The 23,253-nt window shown below is 39.3% G+C and overlaps 1 protein-coding gene across 3 annotated transcripts; it reads left to right on the top strand.

The window, feature by feature from the left end:
* The first annotated feature begins 8,034 nt into the window (after nt 1-8,034).
* LOC143854163 (receptor-like serine/threonine-protein kinase SD1-8) lies at nt 8,035-16,077 on the top strand. 3 transcript variants are annotated; one of them, XM_077363993.1, is made up of 8 exons: nt 8,035-8,248; nt 9,352-11,013; nt 12,678-12,821; nt 12,908-13,095; nt 14,106-14,316; nt 14,617-14,854; nt 14,954-15,101; nt 15,200-16,077. In XM_077363993.1, the coding sequence occupies exons 2-8, from the start codon at nt 9,720-9,722 to the stop codon at nt 15,509-15,511; spliced, it is 2,535 nt and encodes an 844-aa protein (XP_077220108.1). In that variant the 5' UTR covers nt 8,035-8,248; nt 9,352-9,719; the 3' UTR covers nt 15,512-16,077. The 3 variants fall into 3 exon arrangements, with proteins under 3 accessions (XP_077220108.1, XP_077220107.1, XP_077220110.1); XM_077363992.1 differs by lacking the exon at nt 8,035-8,248 and having other exon boundaries at nt 9,164-11,013; XM_077363995.1 differs by lacking the exon at nt 8,035-8,248 and having other exon boundaries at nt 9,166-11,013; nt 12,681-12,821; nt 15,200-16,073.
* The last annotated feature ends 7,176 nt before the right edge of the window (nt 16,078-23,253 follow it).

The raw sequence follows: 23,253 nt of genomic DNA on the forward strand, positions 1-23,253 counted from the left end.
AAGTCCCTAAGCCATTAACTCCCACAAGGGAGATTTCCAATGTGGTCAAGTCATGTCAGAGTTGCAACTTGCAAGCTTCCAAAATAGTAAAGTTCCAGACCGTAGAAAATCCAAGAGCCAAGTAAATAGGTGGTCAATCTTAGAATTCCAACACCATTTTCGACCATTGAAGAAGACAAGGTCGAAAAAGGTGAAAGAGGTTACTCTCTAAGTAACCAAACAACATAAAATCCAGGCAAATCCTTAATAAACCCAATTCCTATATCCTCTCTGTTGACTATTTATTTCCAATACTCTACCTGCATTCAAACAGACCCTAGGGATGGAAAGATATCCTTTGGACATCTCTCACGATATTATCATTTAATACCCACGCTTAAATTGATTGTGGGGAGAATATTTCCTCTAAATGGGGCAAACCTTTGTATAGAGAGCCCTTTGGTAAGGCCACCTGCAACTTGATCGGTACTAGAAATAAAATGAATATTTAATATACCTTGGAGTTTTTATATGGTGCCTGACCGTCAAGTACCTTGCTAGCGGTACCACGCTTGATATTTGATCAAACTGCAGACCATTTTTCAGATTCTGTTGTTGGATCAAATATCAAGGGTAGTACTTTTGGCCCACAAGCGACTTCACGGTCGGGCACCATATAATTTCTCATATACCTTGATCAGCTCTTTCACTAGCAAAGTGATAGTCAACCTCTATGTGCTTTGTCCCAATGAAAACATATGAAAATTCGTAGATTCAGCTACCATTTTGATTGTTGGGTTTTCGACTCTATAAAAAATTGTGACATATAGATTAGGAGACTATCTACAAATAAAGTCCTTATTACAAAAGAAAAAAGAAAGACTTTAAAGTTAGAGTCCAGAGTGAGTTGTACAAGCAAGAAGATTGTCAATTGTCCAATCTCCTAATTATAGGAGTAGAAGAGATGGATTCAATCCAACTCTCAAGGATGGAAATATATCATTTGGATATCTCCTACTATATTAATACAAACCTATATATATATATATATATATATATATATATATATATATATATACACACACACATAGAGAGAGAGAGAGAGGAATACACTGTACTTTCCAGCTAAGAAAGCAAGGAAAATGAATCGAGTTGGAGGCATTTTTACTTTCCTTCTAGAAAAAAAATCACAATTTTGAGGTCAAACTTTTCTATTAGAAAATAAGATCGAATGACTTTTTTGGGATCTTTTTTACCGGGGACTAGGTAAAACCCCTCATTTCTCTCAACAGGTTCTTTTCTACGAAACCCAACTCCCTCCTCCTCCCCTAACTTTAAGACTTTCTTTTCCTTTGCTTGCATTTTTTCTACTGAGTAAATAAACGGATGTAAAATACCATATATGTTACACATGTAAAAGACATTAGGATATGTTTTTTTCTATGACATAGGGTATCCCCACCCCATTTAGGGAAGGACATTAGGATATGTTACGATCCTAAGTGGGGGCCTACTCAGGTATAACATTAAGTGGGACCATGGGACAGGTTTAAAGAGCCTATATATTATATATGTTACCATCCTAACTGAATCCTAGAAGATATTATACGCAATATGTTATATATATATATATATATATATATATGAGGAAAAGGATTGTACGCTTGAGTGTACCTAACCTTAGGTACGCTCGAGTGCCAAATCACATGGGTCCCACCTTTTTTTTGGTCATCTAAACTATTCATTTGCAAGGCCCCATCCTAGATAGGGTGCATACCAAAAGTCAGCTCCATAGGATCATCCTAACCCATCCATTTGTGTAGGTCAAAATGGACAGACACAGTTTGTCCACAAATCTGCCCATTTTACCCTCCAGTTTTGGAGGGGTTAGGATGATTCAATGGTGCTGATTTTTGGTACACACCCTATCTATGATGGGGCTTTGCAAATGAATGGTTTAGATGACCAAAAAAAATGTGGGACCCATGTGATTTGGCACTCGAGCGTACCTAAGGTTAGGTACACTCGAGCGCACAATCTTTTTTCTATATATATATATAGAGAGAGAGAGAGAGAGAGAGAGAGAGAGAGAGAAAACGGTTCCTACACATGTGTAGATAAGTTATCTACACACTAGCTTAAAATACAGTGGGGGTCACATTATTTGGGTGATCCAAACCATTCATTTTTAAGGCCCTCACATAGATAGGGTGTCCACAAAAAATCAGATCCATAGGATCATCCTAACCATTCGAACTGTGGAGGCAAAAAATGGACTAATTTGTGAAGGTTTAAAGACATCCATTTTACCTCCACAAATCGTAGGGTTGGGATGATCCTATGGATCTGATTTTTTGTAGACATCCTATCTATGTGAGAGCCTTTAAAATGGATGGCTTGGATCACCCAAACAATGTGGGCCCCACTGTATTTTAAGCTAGTGTGTAGAGAACTTCTACACATCTGTGTAGGAACCGTTTTCTCATATATATATATATATATATATATATATATATATATATATATAGAGAGAGAGAGAGAGAGAGAGAGAGAGAGAGAGAGAGAGAAAAGAGAAGGTACTCCTTGGAGTAGATAACGTATTTACTCCCTACCTTAAAATAACAGTTGGGGCCACATTATTTGGGTGATCCAAAGCATTCATTTGATGGGCCCTCACATAGATAGGGTGTACCCAAAAAATCAGCTCGATAGGATCATCCTAACCCTATGAACTATGGAGGTAAAAAATGGACAGATTTGTGCAGGCTTATACACGTCCATTTTTGCCTCTACAGTTCATAGGGTTACGATCCTATCGAGCTGATTTTTTGGGCACACCCTATCTATATGAGGGCTCATCAAATGAATGCTTTGGATCACCCAAACAATATGGCCCCAACTGTTATTTTAAGGTAGGGAGTAGATAAGTTATCTACTCCGGGGAGTACCTTCTCTTTTCTCATATATATATATATATATATATATATATATATATATATATATATAGAGGAAAGTGTTTATACTCGGTCCCCTAGATAAGCTTATCTACTCTTCCCTTTAAAAAAATACAGTGGGCCCACGCTGTTTGGATGATCCAAAGCATTCATTTGATAGGTCTTAACATAGATAGGGTGTGCCCAAAAAATCAGCACCAAAGGGTCATCCTAGCCCTTCGTTTTGTAGTGCCTTGTGGTGCCCAGAATGAACACATATAAACGTCCACGTTTATATGCGTCTATTTTGGACACGGTGTGCCCAACAAAACGAAGGGCTAGGATGACCCTTTGGTGCTGATTTTTTGGGCACACCCTATCTATGTTAAGACCTATCAAATGAATGCTTTGGATCATCCACAGCGTGGGCCCACTGTATTTTTTTAAAGGGAGGAGTAGATAAGCTTATCTAGGGGACCGAGTAGAAACACTTTCCTCATATATATATATAAAAGGCATTAGGATCCTAAAAGATCTTTACACGAAGATTTTCTTTGCCATGCGTGCACTCTGCCCTGTCATTGGAGTGAGTTGAGCTGTAAGATTTGTTACATTTGCTCCATTAGCACGTATTTGTCTATATGATATCAATGTGCTATCTAATTTGATATGGTTTCTCCTATAAAACGAGGACCCTTTCGCTATCTAGATCCCAAACCTTTTTTTGTCTTTGCTTGTCTCCTCTACAGTGACCAATAACCAAGCATGTCTTGTTATCAATGGTTAATCGCCATCAACATCATGGCGAAGGAGAAGCTTTGGAACGCCCCTTTGTTAGAGGCTATGGTGATGATTCAACTCGAGAGAAAGCCCTTAGTAATCGACTTTATGGAATGGGTGATATAGAAAATGAAAAGATGGGGATGTTGATGCTGGATTTCATTGTGGCTAGTGTTCTTAATTGGTAGTGCGTCACTGCAGCTCAATCAAATCAAAGGTAATGACAAATACTCCATCTATTTTTTTATTTTTGTGTGCGGGTGTGGATTATGTGTGGTTGAAATTTTAGGAAAGATTAATAAAGGTTGCAATTGTCATAGAATCTACTTATCTACTTCGGTTTGGATCTACCTGTGTCTAGGTCATGATCCCTTCAGATCCCTATCGGTCAAATCCTTTTTTTCGGAGTGCTTTTTGCATCCTATATTCTGAGTATGATCACTATCTATTTTGAATAGGACCATCCATGGGAGTACTCTAGGCCTTAATTATTTACGTTGTACATGGCTAGAACTTAGGTCAGGCGAGGGAAGAAAGAAGAAACTAAGAGACAAGTTATCATGAAATGAAGAAAGAGAGAATGAAATATTGTTCGTCGTTTTGAGTAGAGTTTTTAAATGCTATGAAAATACGCCTCGTGAATAGACATAAAAGAAAAGGAATATGAAGAGTATTTTCATACATTGGTGCCTTACAATTGGATCCAGGACACTCCATCAGATTTTGTGGCTAGTCTAGGTTACGATATGAAATAATTTTGGACCTTGGGATTTGGATATAATGAAGGGCACGGTTCGAATCCAACATTTTTGTCCAACTATCCACTAACATCTGGATCGTTTGCATCCTATAAAATAACAAAATTTTAAGGGAAATGATAAATGAGCCCCTTTTCTATGACCGCAAAGAGGCAGCTTTACATCACATGGGAAGGATTGAAGGGACCTGATTGCCATCACCAGGTTGTCCCAAGTAATGAAAAGGGGGCGCATTTATCATTTCCCTATTTTAAAGGCCAATATCTTATATATTTTACTTCTCAAAAAGGAAGTAAAAGCCAGTAACAAGGAATTATTTTTGTCCACTGTTTGTTCAATGTTATATTATCTGGGAATTTGTTTCTCCACCTCCTCAATCAAGATAGCCTTGCAACCAAAAATCACACCATCTTCTTGATTCCCTTAACCAATTCCTCAATCTTAAAAACCACCAAAAGACTCCTTGTTAACTAATTTATCCCTCAACGGATAATTTTTGTACCTTTTTTTTCTGGCAACTAATTTCTGTACCTTTGTTTTTTCATTTGAATTTGATAGACAGCAGCACAAAAACAATGGACGGAGCCATGTCCAAGCCCAACAATGACAAAATTGAGGAGAGACTTCATTCGAAAGAAGAAGTGGTAGATCAGTTCAACCGTGTACCAGAATGCCTTCTTTTTCAGATCAACTCCTCCTTGAACTTGAAAGAAGCAGTGCGGACGAGCATTTTTTTTTATGGGCAAGCTGGGGTTAGGTCGGACCCCTACCAGATATTAAGAAATAGAAAAATTACAATCTAGTGAAGATCGACCCCGAGGAGTCTTTTTTTACAGTATCAAAAAGGGGGAGGGGAGGAGAATCTAAAGAGATGTCGTCCCCTTTACATGGGCAGTTAGGCTTTGAGAGAAAGTCCGCAGCGCCATTTGATTCTCTCCAAGTATGGGAGATCTTCCAGGTTTTGAAGGAATGGAGAGCTTTGTGTATGTTTGCAAGAGTGGAGATGCGTTTCCAGGGGCATTAGAATTTTCCAATGACGACATTAACTGCCACCAAGGAGTCTGATTCAATTCAAAGAATTTCATGGTTCTTCTTGCTAGCTAGGATAATGCCGTGAAGTATGGCATCAAGTTCAAGATTATGAATTTCTCCAGTTTTAGACTTGAAAGAGAAAACACCAGTAATATTTCCAGCTGAGTCCCTAAGAATGCCGCCCAACGCTGCTTGGTCATCCATTAGCGAGGCATCTGTTTTAATTTTTATAACTCCTTGATCGGGCTTGATCCATTGGCAGAGTTTGGGTTCAGTTTTCACAGAGAAGAGAGGAAGGGCCAGGCGCTCTGCTGCTATTTCATTTCTTAGATTTGCCTTCTCATTCAATGACAGGTTTCGCACTCTATCTGTAATTGAGATAATGATTGTGTGAAGAACAGCTTGTTTACGCTTAAGAGTTTTCTCATGCAACCTGGCATTGCATTCAGCCCAAATGTGGTAAACGGCGGCTCCGAATGCAATCTTCATCGAGGTTGTGATGAGGCCTTTCCCTTTGAATTGATTGCGAAGCCATTCCTCTTCTTCAAGAAGGGATCTCTTTGGCCTACTTTTTGAGTTAAATCTCCAGACTACGGATTTCCAAACCCAAGCTGAGAATGAGCACCTGAAGAAGAGATGATCAATGCTCTCTCGACCAGAATTGCAAAGAACACAGTTTGTGTCCTGAGAGTTGCCCAGGAATAGAAGTCCGTCTCTAGCGCTTAATCGGTTTTTTAGAGCTTGCCAGGAAGTGAAAGCAAATCTTGGTATGTGTCGGAAAACCAAATGGTGTTGCTCCGTGGAGGACGGTGGTGTTTTGCCCGAATTGAGTTCTAGGCACTACGAGTAGTGAATGAACCATCGGAACAGGGCTTCGAGATGGGAAGGTTCTCTATGCTAGGCTTGTGGATAGCAGAGGATATCGAAGATGTTATCCCATTTTCCATCTGTTAGGAATTAACAACGCAGTAGAATAACGATGCAAAGATAAAACGAAAGATCACACACAGAACACACAGATTTACGTGGTTCACCCAACCAGTTTGGTATGGGCTACGTCCACGGCAGAGCGACAAGCCAACGATTCTACTATTCTGAAGAAAAGATTACAAACCCTCACACCTCTCTAGAGCGTCTCCTGATATCACATCCCTTTTATATGGCGTTCTAAGACGCGTTACAATAAAGAGAAAAAACCCTAATTCATGAAAGTACGAAACTACCCCCAATATAAAAATACCTTAAAAAATTCGGGTTGGGAGCTCCCGCCCCCCTGCAATCCCCCAGCCCGCTCAGTGGCGAGCGGGACCGCCACAGTCGGAGTAGAGTGTACAGTACTTTTCAGATTAGACTGAGATCAGGCTTCACCAATAAATAGTAGCCTTCTTATGGATAACATTCAGTATAGTCCCTTTTCAAGTTTGTTGGTTGACGGGAACATCTGGGTGCCAAGGGTGATTCCAGAAGTCGATTCCTTGGCCTTCTCCAATGGCGTAACAGATGTGCTTCTTCACATGGGAGCAAACTTGGAGGAGACTATGAAATCCCCAGGAGGGATTGCTTGGCATTTTCATTTGCCATATGTTTTTATCCTTGATGTATTTAAGCTTAATCAAGTTGCTCCATGAGGTGGGGCGATCAAGAAGGGTGAGCCAAAACTGCTTCATTTGGAGAGCAAGGTTTAGATCTCTGATGCCAATTCCACCATCGTCTTTTGGTCTACACAGAGTGTCCCACGAAATTAAATGATATGTCCTCTTCAAGCTGCTGCCTGCCCATAGAAAATCTCTGAAAATCAAGGATTGTGAATGGGATACAAAAGGCCGAAGACCAGTAAGGTAAGAGTTCAACACAGACTCGATGAGTTCAATCTTTCGAGAACGGGAGAGTTGTCTGTTAGTCCAATTAGCAATCCTTTGACGAATTTTGGTGACAAGAGGAGAGTAATCCCTCGTTGTTTGCCGGGTAGTTACGACTTACGAGTGGGTGCCCCATATATTTAATAGGGAGGGAGCCCCTTCAACGCCAACAATTTTGTTGATGATGAGCTTCCGGTGGAGGTCTATGCCAGTGTAGAAAAACTTCACAATTCCCGGGGTTGATGTGAGAACGAGCATATTATCAAATCAATGGAGAATTTGTGAACTTTCTCAACTCGCTCAAGTTGCTTTCTCTTACCTAAGTCACTACACGGAGCAAAGCCAAGATAAGGGTCTCGTTTGACAACATGGGAGCCATGGCTAGCTAGGGAGAATGCCAATATACCATTCAAAATTATTATTATTTTTTTAAAAAGGACTACCTAAGGAGATTTTACAGTGTGCGGCGTAAAATCCAGTATTTTTCAAGAAGTACAGTGGAGCCCAATTCATTGGATGACTCAGGCCGTTCATTTTTTGGGCCACAGTGAACGGCCAACTTGTAGCAGATTTTGTCTTATTCATTTAATTGTTGTGGGGTCCAGTACCATGATGTGGGCCCCATACCCACACACATAAATACCTATTCAGAATAGGAAAGTGGGTTTTCTTATTGAAAATGAAACAAAAAGATATAAAAAAGGGAATCCTGTAGCCGGAAAAAGACACAGGGAGAGAAGATGAATGAAAAGAAATGGGGGTTTTCTTTTGTGTTTAGGGTTTGATTTGGGATCAAGTCATCTTTGGGCATTCTTTTTGAAGATTAATCCTTGTGAGGATTTGGTTTCTCCGACTAGAAGATTGGAGTGTCGTATTTGTGCCAGAAAGGATCGTCCGATCACGCAAGGTACATCAAACCCATCTCGTTTATATTTGGATTTTTCTTTGTTTTTCAATCCAAAGAGATCATTCAGTTAATGTTTAAAATAACATTTTAGGTGAAAACTTGAGAAGTGAATTGCTAGCGTCCATCACAGAAGGCATTTTGCAGATGGTCTGTTGCATGTCAACCAGCCACACACTCACCTTTCAGCAGATTTTATCTTCATTTACGAGGTGGCTAGTCTGACTTGCAACCATCCACAAAATGCCTTTTGCATTGTATTACCCATTTTAATTAGTGGAGATTTTCATTGGAGGATAGATCTTTTGTCTTCTCTTTTGTGATTGCTCACTTGGTTTGATTTTTTTTTAATCCACATAAAATCTTTCTTCGAATTTTAGTGATTTTTCCCTGGGGAAAAATGCTACATTAATTAATTTGAGGTGCCTGCTCTCTCATGCAAAAGTGAGCCGCTAAAAGGCTTCTGGGGAGTGGGGAACGGCCCCTTAATTTTGGGTCCACGGATCAAGTTTTGGACTCACACTTAGTTCTTACAATTGAAGTAGCAAACCCCTTACTTAGACACTCAGAAACCTACCTCACCCCCTAGCTGGAATCGACAGAAAATTCTTTGCATTCTCAATAGAATTTGCCAATTACTTGGGGAAATGCCTTTTAATATATGAATGTTTCCAAAAAAAAAAAAAAAAACGAAAGAGAGAGCCAAAAAGTAACATATCGTATTAAATTGGACAATGTCAAAGAGGAGAATTTATATGCTGGGTGGCCGTGAAAACACGTGAAGTCTGAAAAAAGTAGGTACGGCTCACTTTTTTCGATGATCCGAACCGTTTATCTGTTTGGGCACCCAAAAATCATTTATGGAATCTTCTACAAATCGGAGGGTTAGGATCATCCTATCGAAATGATTTTTGGGGCACAACCTATTTACGTTGTGCCCAAACAGATAAACGATTTGGATCATCGAAAAAAGTGAGCCGTACCTACTTTTTTAGACTTCATGTGTTTTCACGGCCACCCATCATATGAATTCTCGTCAAAGAGATAGAGTCATCCTTTGAACTTTACGATCTGACATCATGGTGACCAAATGTTTGAAATTGCAGCATTGTAGGTTCGATCCAACTTGGCTTTGGAGAATACCCAAATATTCTAAGACCAATAGGAAATTTGTTCCGGAGGGGAATGCAAAAGTCCTTTGTAAAGAAAAAGTGGAAGTCTTGCCTTTGTCCATTGAAAAGTCTGAACCAAGAAGCGGCATACCCCCGCTACATTATTTTAGAAATCCGATCATGACAATTCGGACTCTATTTCCAAGCAAATCACACAAAAGTCAGGGTTGTGTTAATTACAACGTGTAGATAAATGGGAATGCAGGTGTAGGCATTTGCATTTGGCCTAAACTTCAAAACAATTTTCAGTGGTTTTAAAGGAAAGATACTCACCAAATGTTTGAGATAGGCCTCTGAGAAACATGAGAAATATCATTGTGATGCCCTCTTTTGTATTAGTCCTCACTCTGTTCTTTTCCCTATCAAAAATTTCCATGGCAAGCGACATCATTACACTAACCCAATCAATCAGAGATAATCAAACCCTGATTTCGGCGGGCGAAACCTTCGAATTAGGCTTCTTTAGCCCTGGTAACTCCAGGAACAGATACTTGGGAATATGGTATAAGAAAATTCCTGCACAAACAGTTGTATGGATTGCAAACAGAGAGAACCCAATTGCAGATTCCTCAGGTGTTTTCAAGGTTGGCTACCAGGGAAATCTAGTCATTCTGGACGAAGGAACACAGAGTGTATTCTGGTCGGCGAACCACACAACAACGGCGAATAATCCAGTGGTACAGCTCTTAGATACTGGAAATCTTGTTCTGAGAGAGGAAGGAGATGATAACACTGATAATTTCTTTTGGCAAAGCTTTGATTATCCATCTGACACATTGTTACCAGGTATGAAACTTGGATTTAATTTGAAAACCGGTCTAGATCGATTTCTAACCTCCTGGAAAAGTGCCAATGACCCTTCAATTGGAGATTATTCTTTTAGGATCAATCCTAATGGATCTCCACAACCATTTCTTATGTATCAATTGACGCCGCGAAATCGAGGTGGACCGTGGAATGGGATCCGATTCAGTGGCATTCCTGAAATGGACACTGATTACTTCTTCAAATTCAACTTTGTATCTAATGAGGATGAGATATATTACACCTATGAACTGATCAACAGCTCTCATGTTTCAATATTAATGGTGAATCAAACCGGGGAAATTCAACGTCGGACATGGGTCGATGGGAGTGCGGGACGCAGGTTTTGGAATATTATCTGGACAGTGCCGAATGACCTGTGCGACATTTATGCTGAATGCGGGCCTTACGGTTTTTGTAACAGAGATGGCTCTCCAAACTGTAACTGTGTGAAAGGATTCGAACCAAAGTCGCCTAATGACTGGTATTTGAGAGTTGGGAGTGGTGGGTGTGTGAGGAAAACGTCATTGGATTGCCAAAAGGGAGATGGGTTTTCAAGATTGGATCGAATGAAATTGCCTGACACTTCACTTTCCTTTGTAGACAAGGGCATGACACTGCAAGAATGTGAACGTGAGTGCTTGAAGAACTGTTCATGTGTGGCTTATGCTAATGCTGATATTCGTGGAGAAGGGAGTGGGTGTATAATTTGGGTGAATGATTTGATTGATCTTAGACAATATTCAGAGGGCGGGCAGGCTATTTATGTGCGACTGGCAGCTTCGGAACTAGGTATGTTTCATCACCAACTCGTTCGTTTCAGAAACTTGATTTGTTTTCTTCGTGTTTTAATGTTTTATAGTAGTTAAATTGGAGAAGTAGCTCTAGACATAAGATAACTCAGACCATTATGATTCGGTGAGTCAACTCAATTAAAATACTAGAATTGCAGCATAGTCGAGTCGACTCAACCGTAGAAGAAAAGAAAAAAGAGAATGCAAATGTGGGTGATTACGCTTGCTCGTTTGCAACCGTTGGATATATCCCTGACTACTTAGGCCATCAGTGGCCCACTCTATCAATGATTTGCTTTGGGACGATGATAAATTTGCACCCCCTGTAGGATAATTCGCACCCATTTAACGTGCAAAGTCTGCCACATAGCCTCCTTTAAAGGGGTGCCAATTATCCTACAGGGGGTGCAAATTTATCATCTCCCTTTTCTTTGAGTTAAAGAAAATACCTTAGACTTATTAATATTTCATTGACTTTTCCGTAGTTGACTTTTCCATGTTTGACTGTTTCATATGTGTTTGGTGTTTTCCTCGGAAAGGCTGTGGGTCGGACTGACAGGCTGCCATAAACAAACCAATCCAACCACAAGATTGGAGGGGTGTAAAAATAGAGAAATTATATGATGAAGGGCCGTATGGACACTTACTTATCATCCCACCCTTGATATTTGATCCAACAACAGCTCATTTTTTGAGATAATTTCTCGTCAAAATATATCGCTTCTAATCGGGGGATGTTTCCGCACAATGTCATTCCTCAACCCTCTATTTCTCAGACAATCGAATTATCATCCCAATTGTTTATCTTGCAAGCCATAGGATATGACTTAGATATCTCAACCTTTGAGGATACATTCAATATTTCAAAACACTAATATAGGCCAAAACACCGCCAAAGCAAATCCTAATCAACTCAGGGCAGCATGATCGAGTACTTGGTTAACACGGCAGAGTACTTGGTTAACATGGCTGTGTTAAAGTATAAAAAATTAAATAACGTCTTCTCCGACGGCTTAAGCTTTTGGAGTAATTGGTTGTTTCACATGGTATCAAAGCAATTGCCTCACGGCAGATCTGGGTTCAAAATCCAACAACTCATTAATATTAAAAATCCATGTGTATGACCAACGCCCAAAAAATAGGGGCCACACATGAGGGGGAGTTGAAGTATATATGATTAAATAACACCAACTCTAACAACTTAAGCTTTTGGAGTAACTAGTTGTTTCATATGGTATGAGAGCTAACCCAAGGTTCAAACCTCCTTGATATTAAAAAATCCACTTTTAATGGCCAAACCAATAAAAGTGGGGCCGCACATGCCACACGTAGGTCAACCCTAGAAAGAAGGGCTGCACGTGCCACGTGAGAGGGAGTGTTAGTATAAAAAATTAAATAATGCCTTCTCCAACGCCCTAAGCTTTTGGAGTAATTGGTTGTGAATGTTTCAGAGTCTGAATACTCGATTGATGTGATCATAACTTGGTAGAGTCAAAAGAGTTGTGATTAACTTTGCTTGACGGAATACAGATTCCCGAAGCTAAAAAGGAGTCGACTCTAAATGACAGAGGCACAAGCTGCCTGACATCTCTATTTGTCTTCTCCTTTTATTTTCCTGCTTTTAGTACAATCTTATTGATTCACATAAAGACGATTGTTTAGTAGGTGATAAGAAGAGGAAGGTGGCAATCATAGTCAGTGTAACCCTTGCTTCAGCAATGCTTCTTCTATTGGGGTGGATTGGCTATTGTGTATGGATGAGGAAGAAGAAGAAGAAGAATGGGAAGAATGCAGGAAAGAAAAGAGGTAATTAAAAGGGTGAACTTTGCACTCACTACGAACGTCCATTTTTCATGTTTATATTATGCTTTGACTCTTTTGTTCTAAAGCAGGTAATGGAGGGAGAAGCCAAGAAGTGCCACTGTTTGATGTACCATTAGGGGCAAAGGAAAAATCTGACGAAAGTAGGAAGGAAGATGTGGAGCTACCCTTTTTTGATTTGGTTACTGTAGCTAGTGCCACTAATAACTTCTCAGATACAAATAAGCTTGGACAGGGTGGGTTTGGTCCTGTTTATAAGGTAATTTCTCATCTTTTAACCATCTTTGTTGTTATTAGGAATTGTCTGGGCAATTTGGCAGAAAACCATTTCGAGGCTCACTGAGAACAGTGCAAAAGCAAGGTCTGCTGATGTATCACACAAAAACACACGGAAACAATTAGCTATTTTGAGCAAACAAACCCAAAATTGCATGTATGAGGTGCATTTGCAAAAACCTAGCGCAAAGAGCGGTCCATTGGAGGGTTAGAATAATTCTAAGGAGGGTTAGGACTAAGGGCACTTCAATTAAACCTTTTCAAATCAGAGGGTTCTGATTATTCTATGGAGATGATTTGTGGAACCCAGCCTGTTTAAGGGCCCAACAAATGAATGGTATGGATCATTGAATCAAGTGGGACCTGCTGTACGTTTAAAAAAAAAAACATTCAAGTAGATGTGAACACCATATAAAAACAACCTACCCAAAGAAAAAAAAACGATGTAAAAACTCACAAGAAGACATTAATAAACTTGACTATGGTGAGGACTTAGCCTGAACTAGACTTGAATGGGGGGATGACTTTAGGGACCAATGAATGGGGGCCTCTTTGGATGCTACACCAATCCTTATTTGCAAATCAGAATAGTTTATCAGGCTTCGGCCTATCTCAGTTGGAATATGCTTTGTGTTGCATCCATAAGATTCTGGGTTCAAGCTCCTTACCAAACAAATATATAGAATTGTTTAATTAATGCCTCTAATGGGAAATGAAGGCCAAAGATATAAAACTCTTATGACCATTAATGCAGATTATATGGATGAAAGACTATGCATATAATATAAGATTATAAGATTATATGCAAATATGCCATTTCAAAAAAAAAAAAAAAGATTATATGCAAATAAATTTTATGAGTGTCCGGCTAAAAAGTTCCACATGGTTAACATGAAATTAATGGTGTTACTAGATGGAAAAAAGTATGAAAGTTCAAAAATTCTTTGTATTATAAGTTTGATAACATCCTGAATTTTGAATGATTTTCTCCAGGGCAAACTACAAAATGGCCAAGAGATAGCTGTGAAGAGGCTTTCTAAGAATTCCGGACAGGGAGTAGACGAGTTCATGAATGAGGTTTTGTTGATTGCCAAACTTCAACACCGTAACCTTGTCAGGCTTTTGGGTTGTTGTTTTGAGGAAGAAGAAAAGATGTTGATCTACGAGTACATGCAAAATGGAGGATTGAACTCTATTCTTTTCGGTTTGTTTCCATCATTGCTTCATATACTCTCACCTCGATTGCATTCCATTCCATTCCATTCTTCTAATTTCTCCATTTGAAAGCGTATGTAACTGTTAGTCTAAGCTCATGATGTGACAATTCAAGCCATCCAATCAGGCCACTTGCGGGCCATAATTGAATGGTTTGAATCTTTCAGTTGTAACAATTTTTTAGGGTGCGGTCATACCAGCACAAAGGCACTACTAGTACCCATAATTTTATCTCACCATATCACTCATCACTATTAACTTTATATACTAAAATGGAAATATTCTCCAGATGAAACGAAAAGAGTATTATTGGATTGGCAAATGCGCTTTAGCATTGTAATAGGGATCTCTCGAGGTCTTCTGTATCTTCACCGAGACTCTAGATTCAGGATCATTCACAGGGATCTCAAAGCTAGTAACATTCTATTGGATAACAAGATGAACCCTAAAATTTCTGACTTCGGCACAGCAAGAATTTTTGGAGGAGATCAAATTGAAGGAAATACAAAGAGAGTGATTGGAACATAGTAAGTATTGATTAAGAAGTGATGATCGTCATTTAAAACATTGTCTCAATTTTCCATTCTCATCAACCTTCAATACTCATCATCAATGGCTAAATGCAGTGGATATATGTCTCCTGAGTACGCCATGGACGGGCTCTTTTCGGAGAAATCTGATGTCTATAGCTTCGGAGTGTTAGTATTAGAGATAGTAAGCGGCAGGAAAAACCGAGGCTTCTTTTACGCCGAGGACGATAACCTCTTAGGCCATGTAAGTGGCTAAAAAGAAAATCTTCCTTCTTTCATGTTCAACTCCCATATCTATTGTGTTGTTTTACTAACCTAGAATAAGAATTGGGTTTGTTTCAGACATGGAGACTGTGGAAAGAAGGCAATAGCTTGGAATTGATGGACCCATCCATGGGTGCTTCCTGTGTCATTTCTGAAGTCTTGAGATGTATACAGGTGGGACTATTGTGTGTGCAAGCACGTGCAGAAGACAGGCCAAAAATGTCGGCCGTGGGTTTGATGTTGAGTAGTGAAAATCCGACATTGCCCCAACCGAAGCAGCCCGGAATTTTTGCAGGCAGAAGTAGTCTCCCCATGGTCGATTCATCTTCGGCAATGCAAGACTCTTGTACAACAAATGAAATAACTGTTACAGTGCTAGAAGCCCGATAGAGGATTTGCATACAGGTTTATATCATGGTAAAGGAAATGAAAGAAAGATTTCTCAATTTGCAAACAAGTACCGTGGATCCACTTAACAAGATGATCTAAACTGTTCATTTGTTGAGCCACAACGTAAATAGGTTGTACCCCATAGATTATTTTCATAGGATGATAAACCTCCGATTTGTGGAAGGACTACCTATTATAGAAACATCTATAGATCGGAGGGTTAGGTTCATCCTTTGGAGACGATCTATGAGGTACATCCTATTTCCGTTATGGCCCCACAAATGGGCCCTGCTGTACTTTCTGAAAAAATTTAGGACGTCGTGTGCACTCACCATATAATTGCTTTGTGTTAAGTTGAACAAAGGTCACACAGAGGCCTAGAGATTCAGCTTGGCATTTGGGTGACGCAATTCTTTGTTCAGCAAAATTCCTTGTTATCATTGAACTCCCTCGAGACTCTTATTGGTAATTACAACATGTCTGTCGATATGACATTCTTGTCTCTATTTATGACATCCATGCCAAAATCACCAAAAAAGGTTAAATTTCTCTTCAAATTTCTTGGAAATAGTGCTCTCTCTTTCTCTCTCTACTCTCTTTCCCTCTACTTATTCCCCTACTCAACGAGTCTATGCCGTTCAACCAAACACCAATTACCACTATTTCTGAGGTAATTCCAGGCCAATCAGATGCCTGTCTCCTCCCCTGTTGCCTGCTTATTGCACTACTCTCCGTGTCTTTATTGTGCAACCAAACATATGTTTCTTTATTGGGATTTGCTAGGGTTCATCGCAGAAGGCACATAGCGATAGCCACATTACATAGGCTCACTTTTTGTCTTATTTGTTTAATTCACCCTGTGTGGCTGCTAGCTCATGCCACAGTCATTCCCTGTGATGCCTTCAGCGTTGGTCCCTAGCTAATAGCTTCTTTATTTAATCTTTGCACCAAGAACCTGGAAAACAACATTAGCAATAGCTATTGGTGATCAAGTATGTTACGCCTCTTTATCCGAGATCTGAAAAGAAACATGGTTAGGAAGAAGAAGAAGAGAAGGAATTCAGAGAGAAAAGGAAAAGAGAGGGAAAGAAATCAATTTTAAATTCTATTCCCCTTTTCAACTTTCTTCTGTCTTTTATAAAAGACTACATCAGTTTGTTATTCTGTTACACTGTTAGATCTTGTCAGATCCATTCACAACTAATCACCTTCACTAATACTATCACTAGTTATTAATTCTCTTTTAAGCTATGGTTTAACATAATCCGACATCCAAACCGGCCTACGTCTATCTCTAATTCCTGTGATAATCCCTTGATCATCTAGCCTTGTCTCTGCCTCTGAATGTTGTTTTTGATTAATTGTTGACTTATGATCCGCAATGCTATCATTGCTCACCTTTGGAAAACAAACCTTGTCCTCAAGGTTTCAAGTTGGGTATTCCTCTTGCAGATCACGTAGATTTTCCCACGAAGTATCTTCTAGAAGCAACCCAACCCATTGTACTAAAATCTGTGTAACTGGTTTATCATTTTGAAGTATTGTTCGCCGACCCAAAACTGTTAACGGTGAAATCAAAGGCTGATTGTCAATACTCTGTGGGGGCAAAGTACAGATAGCTTGTGGAGTAGGCCCATAATAAGGCTTCAGTAAAGAAACATGGAAAACAGGATGAATTCTGCTATGCTCTGGTAAGTTCAATTTAAACGCAACTTTTTCAATCTTGGAAGCAATCTCAAAAGGACCATAGAACCGTTTGCTGAGTTTTTGTGAAGATCGTTGTCCCAGTGATTGCTGCCGATAGGGTTGTAATTTTAATAGAAACCAACTGCCCACTGCAAATTGCCTATCAACACGCTTCTGATACGCAAAATTCTTCATTCTAGCCTGAGCCTGAAGTAAATTGGTTTTCAATCTTGCCAAAATGGTATCTCGTTGCTTAAGTTCCTCATCAACAGCCTCCACTGGTGATGTTCCAGGAATGCAAGAGAGTAATGTTGGAGGTTTCCGGGCATATACAGCTTCAAAGGGGGACACTTTAATAGTTGAGTGAAGGAAGTATTGTATGAATACTCCGCCCACAGCAAGTAAGAATGCTGTTGTTTTGGGTTATCCAAGGAAAAAGCTCTTAGATATTGTTCCACACAACGATTCAACACTTCGGATTGCCCGTCAGTTTGCGGATGATAAGCCAATGACAGTTGCAGAGAAGTGCCACTCCATTTCCAAAGTTCAGACCAAAACTTACTGATGAAGATGGGATCTCTATCTGAAATAATGGATTTCGGTATTCCATGTAGTTTAACTACAATCTCAGAGAACAATTTTGCCACCTTGACGGCATTATAGGAAGAAGGCAAAGCTCGAAAATGCGCATATTTAGAAAGGCGATTGATGACTACAAAAATAGTAGAGAAGCCATTTGACAGTGGAAGAGCAGTGATAAAATCCATAGTAACATCCTCCCAAATCTGATTCGGCATGGGTAATGGCTGTAAGAGACCCATGGGTGGGGTTGTGGCATATTTAGTCTATTGGCAGATAAGACATTGGCGAACAAAGTCCTTAACATCAGCTTTCAAAGTGACCCAATAGAAACTAGCAAAAATCCTCAATATGGTCCGTAAAACTCCTGGATGACCCCCCTGTAGCGTGCTGTGACATTCATGCATTATGATGTGCCTTAATGGGGAAGTAGAAGGAATGAATAAGCGAATATTATGATAAATCATGCCATTCTTCATTGAGAAATCCGAAGTAGCCTTCCCTAGAGCAATGTCCTTATGTATTTCTAGTAATTCGGGATCATTGCGATTCAGTAGTTGAAGCTGAATAGAGATATCCGAGATTGGAGTTGAAACAACTGAATTGATTTGAGAAAAGAATTGGATAGCAGAATCTGACACTGTGTCCTCAATTCTGGATAAGACATCCGCAGCTTGATTGTCCCTTCCATCCTTGTACATGATAGAGTAATTGTATCCAAGCAGCTTACACATATATTGTTATTGTTCTGGGGTTTGAACAACCTGAGCCATAAAAAATTTTAAGCTTCTGTGATCAGTGTAAATAACGAATCGTCTTCCAAGAAGGTATTGTAGCCATTTCTTCACAGCCTCTGTAATGGCATATGATTCTTTAACATAAGCGGAAGCAATCGCCATTGTTGGAGTCATTTTCTTGCTAAAATAGGCGATGGGATGATTTTCTTGCATCAACACAGCCCCAATAGCAAGGTTCGAAGCATCTGTTTCCAATACAAAATCTTTTGAAAAATCTGGTAATGCCAACACAGGTACTTGCGTCATGAGTGATTTTAATTGATCAAACGCAAGTTGAGCTTCAGGAGAGCACTGAAACGAATCCTTTTTTAATAGATTAGTAAGCGGAAATGCTACTGTAGCATAGTGCTTAACAAATCGTCTGTAGTAACCAGTGAGTCCAAGGAATCCCCTTAATTGCTTCAGTGTAGTAGGACGTGGCCAGTCTTGCATTGCTTGAATTTTGTCCAGATTCGGTTGTACCCCTTCTCCCAAAATAAATGACCCAAGTAGTCGATTTGAGCTTGACAAAATTGGCACTTCGATAACTTGGCATACAACTGGTTTGAATGTAAACAGTCAAGAACAGTAGTCAGGTGGGTAACATGATCTGCTATGGAGGAACTGTAAACAAGAATATCATCGAAGAAAACGATGACGAATTGCCGTAGAAAAGGCTTGAAGATCAAATTCATAGTGCTCTGAAACGTTGAAGGAGCATTGGTGAGGCCGAAGGGCATAACTAAAAATTCGTAATGTCCATCATTTGTGTGAAAAGCTGTTTTAGAACAATCCTCTGGTCTCATCCGAATCTGATGATAGCCTGATCTAAGGTCAAGTTTCGAAAATATAGTTGCACCATGTAACTCATCCAGCAGCTCATCGATTGTTGGAATGGGAAATCGATCCTTAATTGTAATTGAGTTCAGAGCTTGATAATCTATGCAAAAATGCCATGTACTATCTTTATTTTAACCAAAAGAACAGGAGACGAATAGGGACTATGACTTGGAACAATGATTCCAATCAGTAACATCTCCTGCACCATTCGTTCGATTTCATTTTTTAAAAAAATGGGGATATCGACAAGGTTTAACATTGACAGGTGAAGAACCAAGAAGAAGATGAATCTGATAGTCAATTTCTCGAGGAGGTGGTAATTCCGAAGGTTCTTGGAAAACACTGATGAAGTTGTGTAACAGAGTTTGAAAAGAAGAGGGTATGTTCGAGGGAAATTGAGTAGAATTTGTATCAACATAGCTAGACTCAGCTGAACTATTCTCAAGACAAACTAGATGAAAATAAGAAGCAATGGAATTTGTTTTGGTGAGGGTCTTCAAATGTGTAGCTTTGATCGGATGGGGATTAAGTTCTGGTTCTCCTACTAAGTGGACTGATTTACCATGCCCACTGAAATTTCATCGTAGAAAGCCTATAGTCCGTTAGGATAGGTCCTAAATTCGCTAACCACTGAACTCCTAAAACGATATCAGCACCTTTAATGGGAAGGATGAATAAGTCCACATAAAACTGATGAGATTACAAAAGAAGGTGGACATTGAGACACTTTTTGGTACAGAGCAAATACTCGCCATTTCCAATGAGTACCTTAAATGGTGATGTTGGAAGAAACATTTTCCTTTACAAAATTGTGAGTAGAACCACTATCGATCAAAACATGGAGGGAATGAGTTGAATTTACCCCTGTGATACGAATGGAGGTAGGATTTTGTTGGCCCACAAGAGCATGGAAACTAATTTCTGCTGAATTGTTCTCCGTCGTGGGCTCCAAAGTTTCGCCAGCCAGTATGTCATTTTCACTTTCCAAGAAAGAATCGTGGTCATCTTCAAGCATAGCCAAATGGTAGAGGCGTTTTCGACAATCATGGCCAGGTGTATATTTATCATCACAGAAATAACAGCGTCCCTTATCCCTTTTCAATTACATTTCTTCCTTGGATAATGATCTAGTTTTAATCGGAATCTGCCTAAGGGAAGCATCAGTGATGGTTTTGATTGGAGAAATCGTTGGGGTAGGCAATAGTCCCTGACCTCCCAGTGGTTTAACCCAATTCGATTTCCAAGATTTCTTAAGATCCTCATATTTTTGTTCATAAATTCTTGCTAAAGAAATCGCTTGCAGAAGAGAAGTAGGCCATAAAACTTGTAATTCTCGTTTGATATCAGGTTTCAGTCCCGTAATGAAAAAACTAGTAAGAAATGATTCGGAAAGTCCACTGACCTTATTCGATGCTTCTTCAAATCGAGATTCATAGTCCTCAACCGAAGAAGTTTGATGCAATTTGGTAGGGGTGGCCAACCGGTTCGGTTCTCGGTCCTTGGTTACTTTTTTTTCGGTTCTCGGTTCCCGGTTCCATGAACCGTAAGTACCGAACCGAACCGGACCGAACATAATCGGTTCGGTCAGGTCCGGTTCTCTGGTTCTAATGGCTAATTTACTAATTACTAATTATAATTTATAAAAACTTTTAATTAAAGTTATAATATAAGTTACTTTCTTATTATAAGAATAGTATTAACTATTACTTATTAATATTATAAGTAATTTATATTAATAAGTATATGTATAATATAAATATAAAAAATATATTTTATATATATATATATATATATATATATATATATATATATATTCAAAAGTTTGGTTCTTCGGTTCCAGAACCGAACCAAGAACATTAGACCCAGAACCGAACCGAATAAGTTCGGTTCTTCATCAGTGGAACCGAACCGGACCCAAAGTATTTTTAAACAGTTTGGTTCCGGTTCGGTTCTTCGGGTCTGGTTCGGTTCTGGCCACCCCTACAATTTGGCAAGCTCCCCTTTGGGATCTTCATAAAGAGAAGGGCCAAATCGTAAATGGATGGCATCTAAAAACCCTTTCCAAGAATGGATCAATTTGTTCGATTTCGCCCATTGAAACCAAGAAAGTGCAGATCCTTCAAGATCAAAGGCACTGATCATCAAACGTTGATCTTCCGGAGTACTATAGTAGTTGAAGAATTGCTCAACCTTAAATGTCCAACCGCGAGGATCTGTACCATCGAATTTGGGAACAACCATGCGTATAAATTTGGTGGCAGACTGAGGAATTGTGAGAATTCCTTCTTCTGAACCGCTGACAAAATGATCTTCACCATTAGTTCGTTGAAAAGAAGTAGGTTGGGGACGAATCTGCAAGTGCTTGATCATAGCAACAAGTTCGTCATGCTGTTGAGATTGCGTTTGACGCAATTCATTTAATTGTTGTTGATATTGTTTGAATTGTTCGTCAATCTTTGCTTGAGCCCTCGTGTTCTCAGGCATGGCAAAGAGAGAAATGAATCAATGAAAGCACCAATGTTACGCCTCTTTATCTGAGATCTGAAAAGAAACAGGGTTAGGAAGAAGAAGAAGAGAAGGAATTCAGAGAGAAAAGGAAAAGAGAGGGAAATAAATCAATTTCAAATTCTATTCCCCTTTTCAGCTTTCTTCTGTCTTTTCTAAAAGACTACATCAGTTTGTTATTCTGTTAGATCTTGTCAAATCCATTCACAACTAATCACCTTCACTAATACTATCACTAGTTACTAATTCTCTTTTAGGCTATGGTTTAACATAATCTAACATCCAAACGGGCCTACGTCTATCTCTAATTCCTGTGATAATCCCTTGATCATCTAGCCTTGTCTCTGCCTCTAAATGTTGTTTTTGATTAATTGTTAACTGATGATCCGCAATGCTATCAAAGCATCTTCCAATGAGTAATGATGACTTTCTAATTTTCTAAGAACAAGGGCGACGGAATACACTATTGTGGTATAAACCGAAAATGCAGATTCACCTACAACGTTACCATACCAGCTCTGGCTGAATATTTTATGTATTGTGTGGTAAAAACAAAATACTAGAAGAAGGAATTTATTAAGGAATGAAGGAACAATTACCAATGGAGGACAAAAATTAGGCAGAATTATCAACCGGACCCATGCTTTTCAGAAATTATCAACGAGGGACAAAAGAGGTCTTGCCAGTAAAAGTTGGACAAAAATGCCCTTTTCTTAAGCAACACGTTTTGCTTTTCCACTTTTCTCTCTTCTCTCTTCTTTCCCTCTTTTTTTTTTACTTTCCCATTTTCAACTTTGTTTTTTTACCCTACCAGTCATCTTCTTCATCATTTAGCCCCCATTGGAGGGGGGAAAGCTCAAAAACTTGAACCGTGAGTTCATTCCCATCTATCTATCTATATCTAGGTTTTGTTTTTCATTTGTTTTAGGGTTTTGCATTTCTCCTTCTCCCTTTTAATGGAGGATGAGGAAGATGAATCATAGGGTAGAAAGAAAAAAATGGTGAAAATGAACAAGTGAAAAAAGAAAGTAAGTAAAAACGTGTTCATAAGAAACTTGATATAGAAAGTAAAAACGTGTTCGTAAGGAACTTGATACATAAAGTAAAAACGTGTTCATAAGGGACTTGATAAGTCCATTCGGAATTTGGTAACCCCATTTTGGTACTGGATAACCCCAACCCCAGAGACTTGAAAACCCCCTTACAAAACTCCAGTACCCTCGGCCAATTTTAAGGGACTTGATAAGCCCATTCGTAAATTGGTAACCTCATTTTGATACTAGATAACCCCAATCCCAAATACTTGAAAACCCCCTTTCAAAACTCTAGTGCCTTCAGCCAATTTTCAGGGACTTG

This window comes from Tasmannia lanceolata, unplaced genomic scaffold, assembly GCF_043159265.1.
Source record: "Tasmannia lanceolata isolate RefF3 unplaced genomic scaffold, GAP_Taslan_0.1 ptg000020l, whole genome shotgun sequence".
NCBI lineage: Eukaryota > Viridiplantae > Streptophyta > Magnoliopsida > Canellales > Winteraceae > Tasmannia > Tasmannia lanceolata.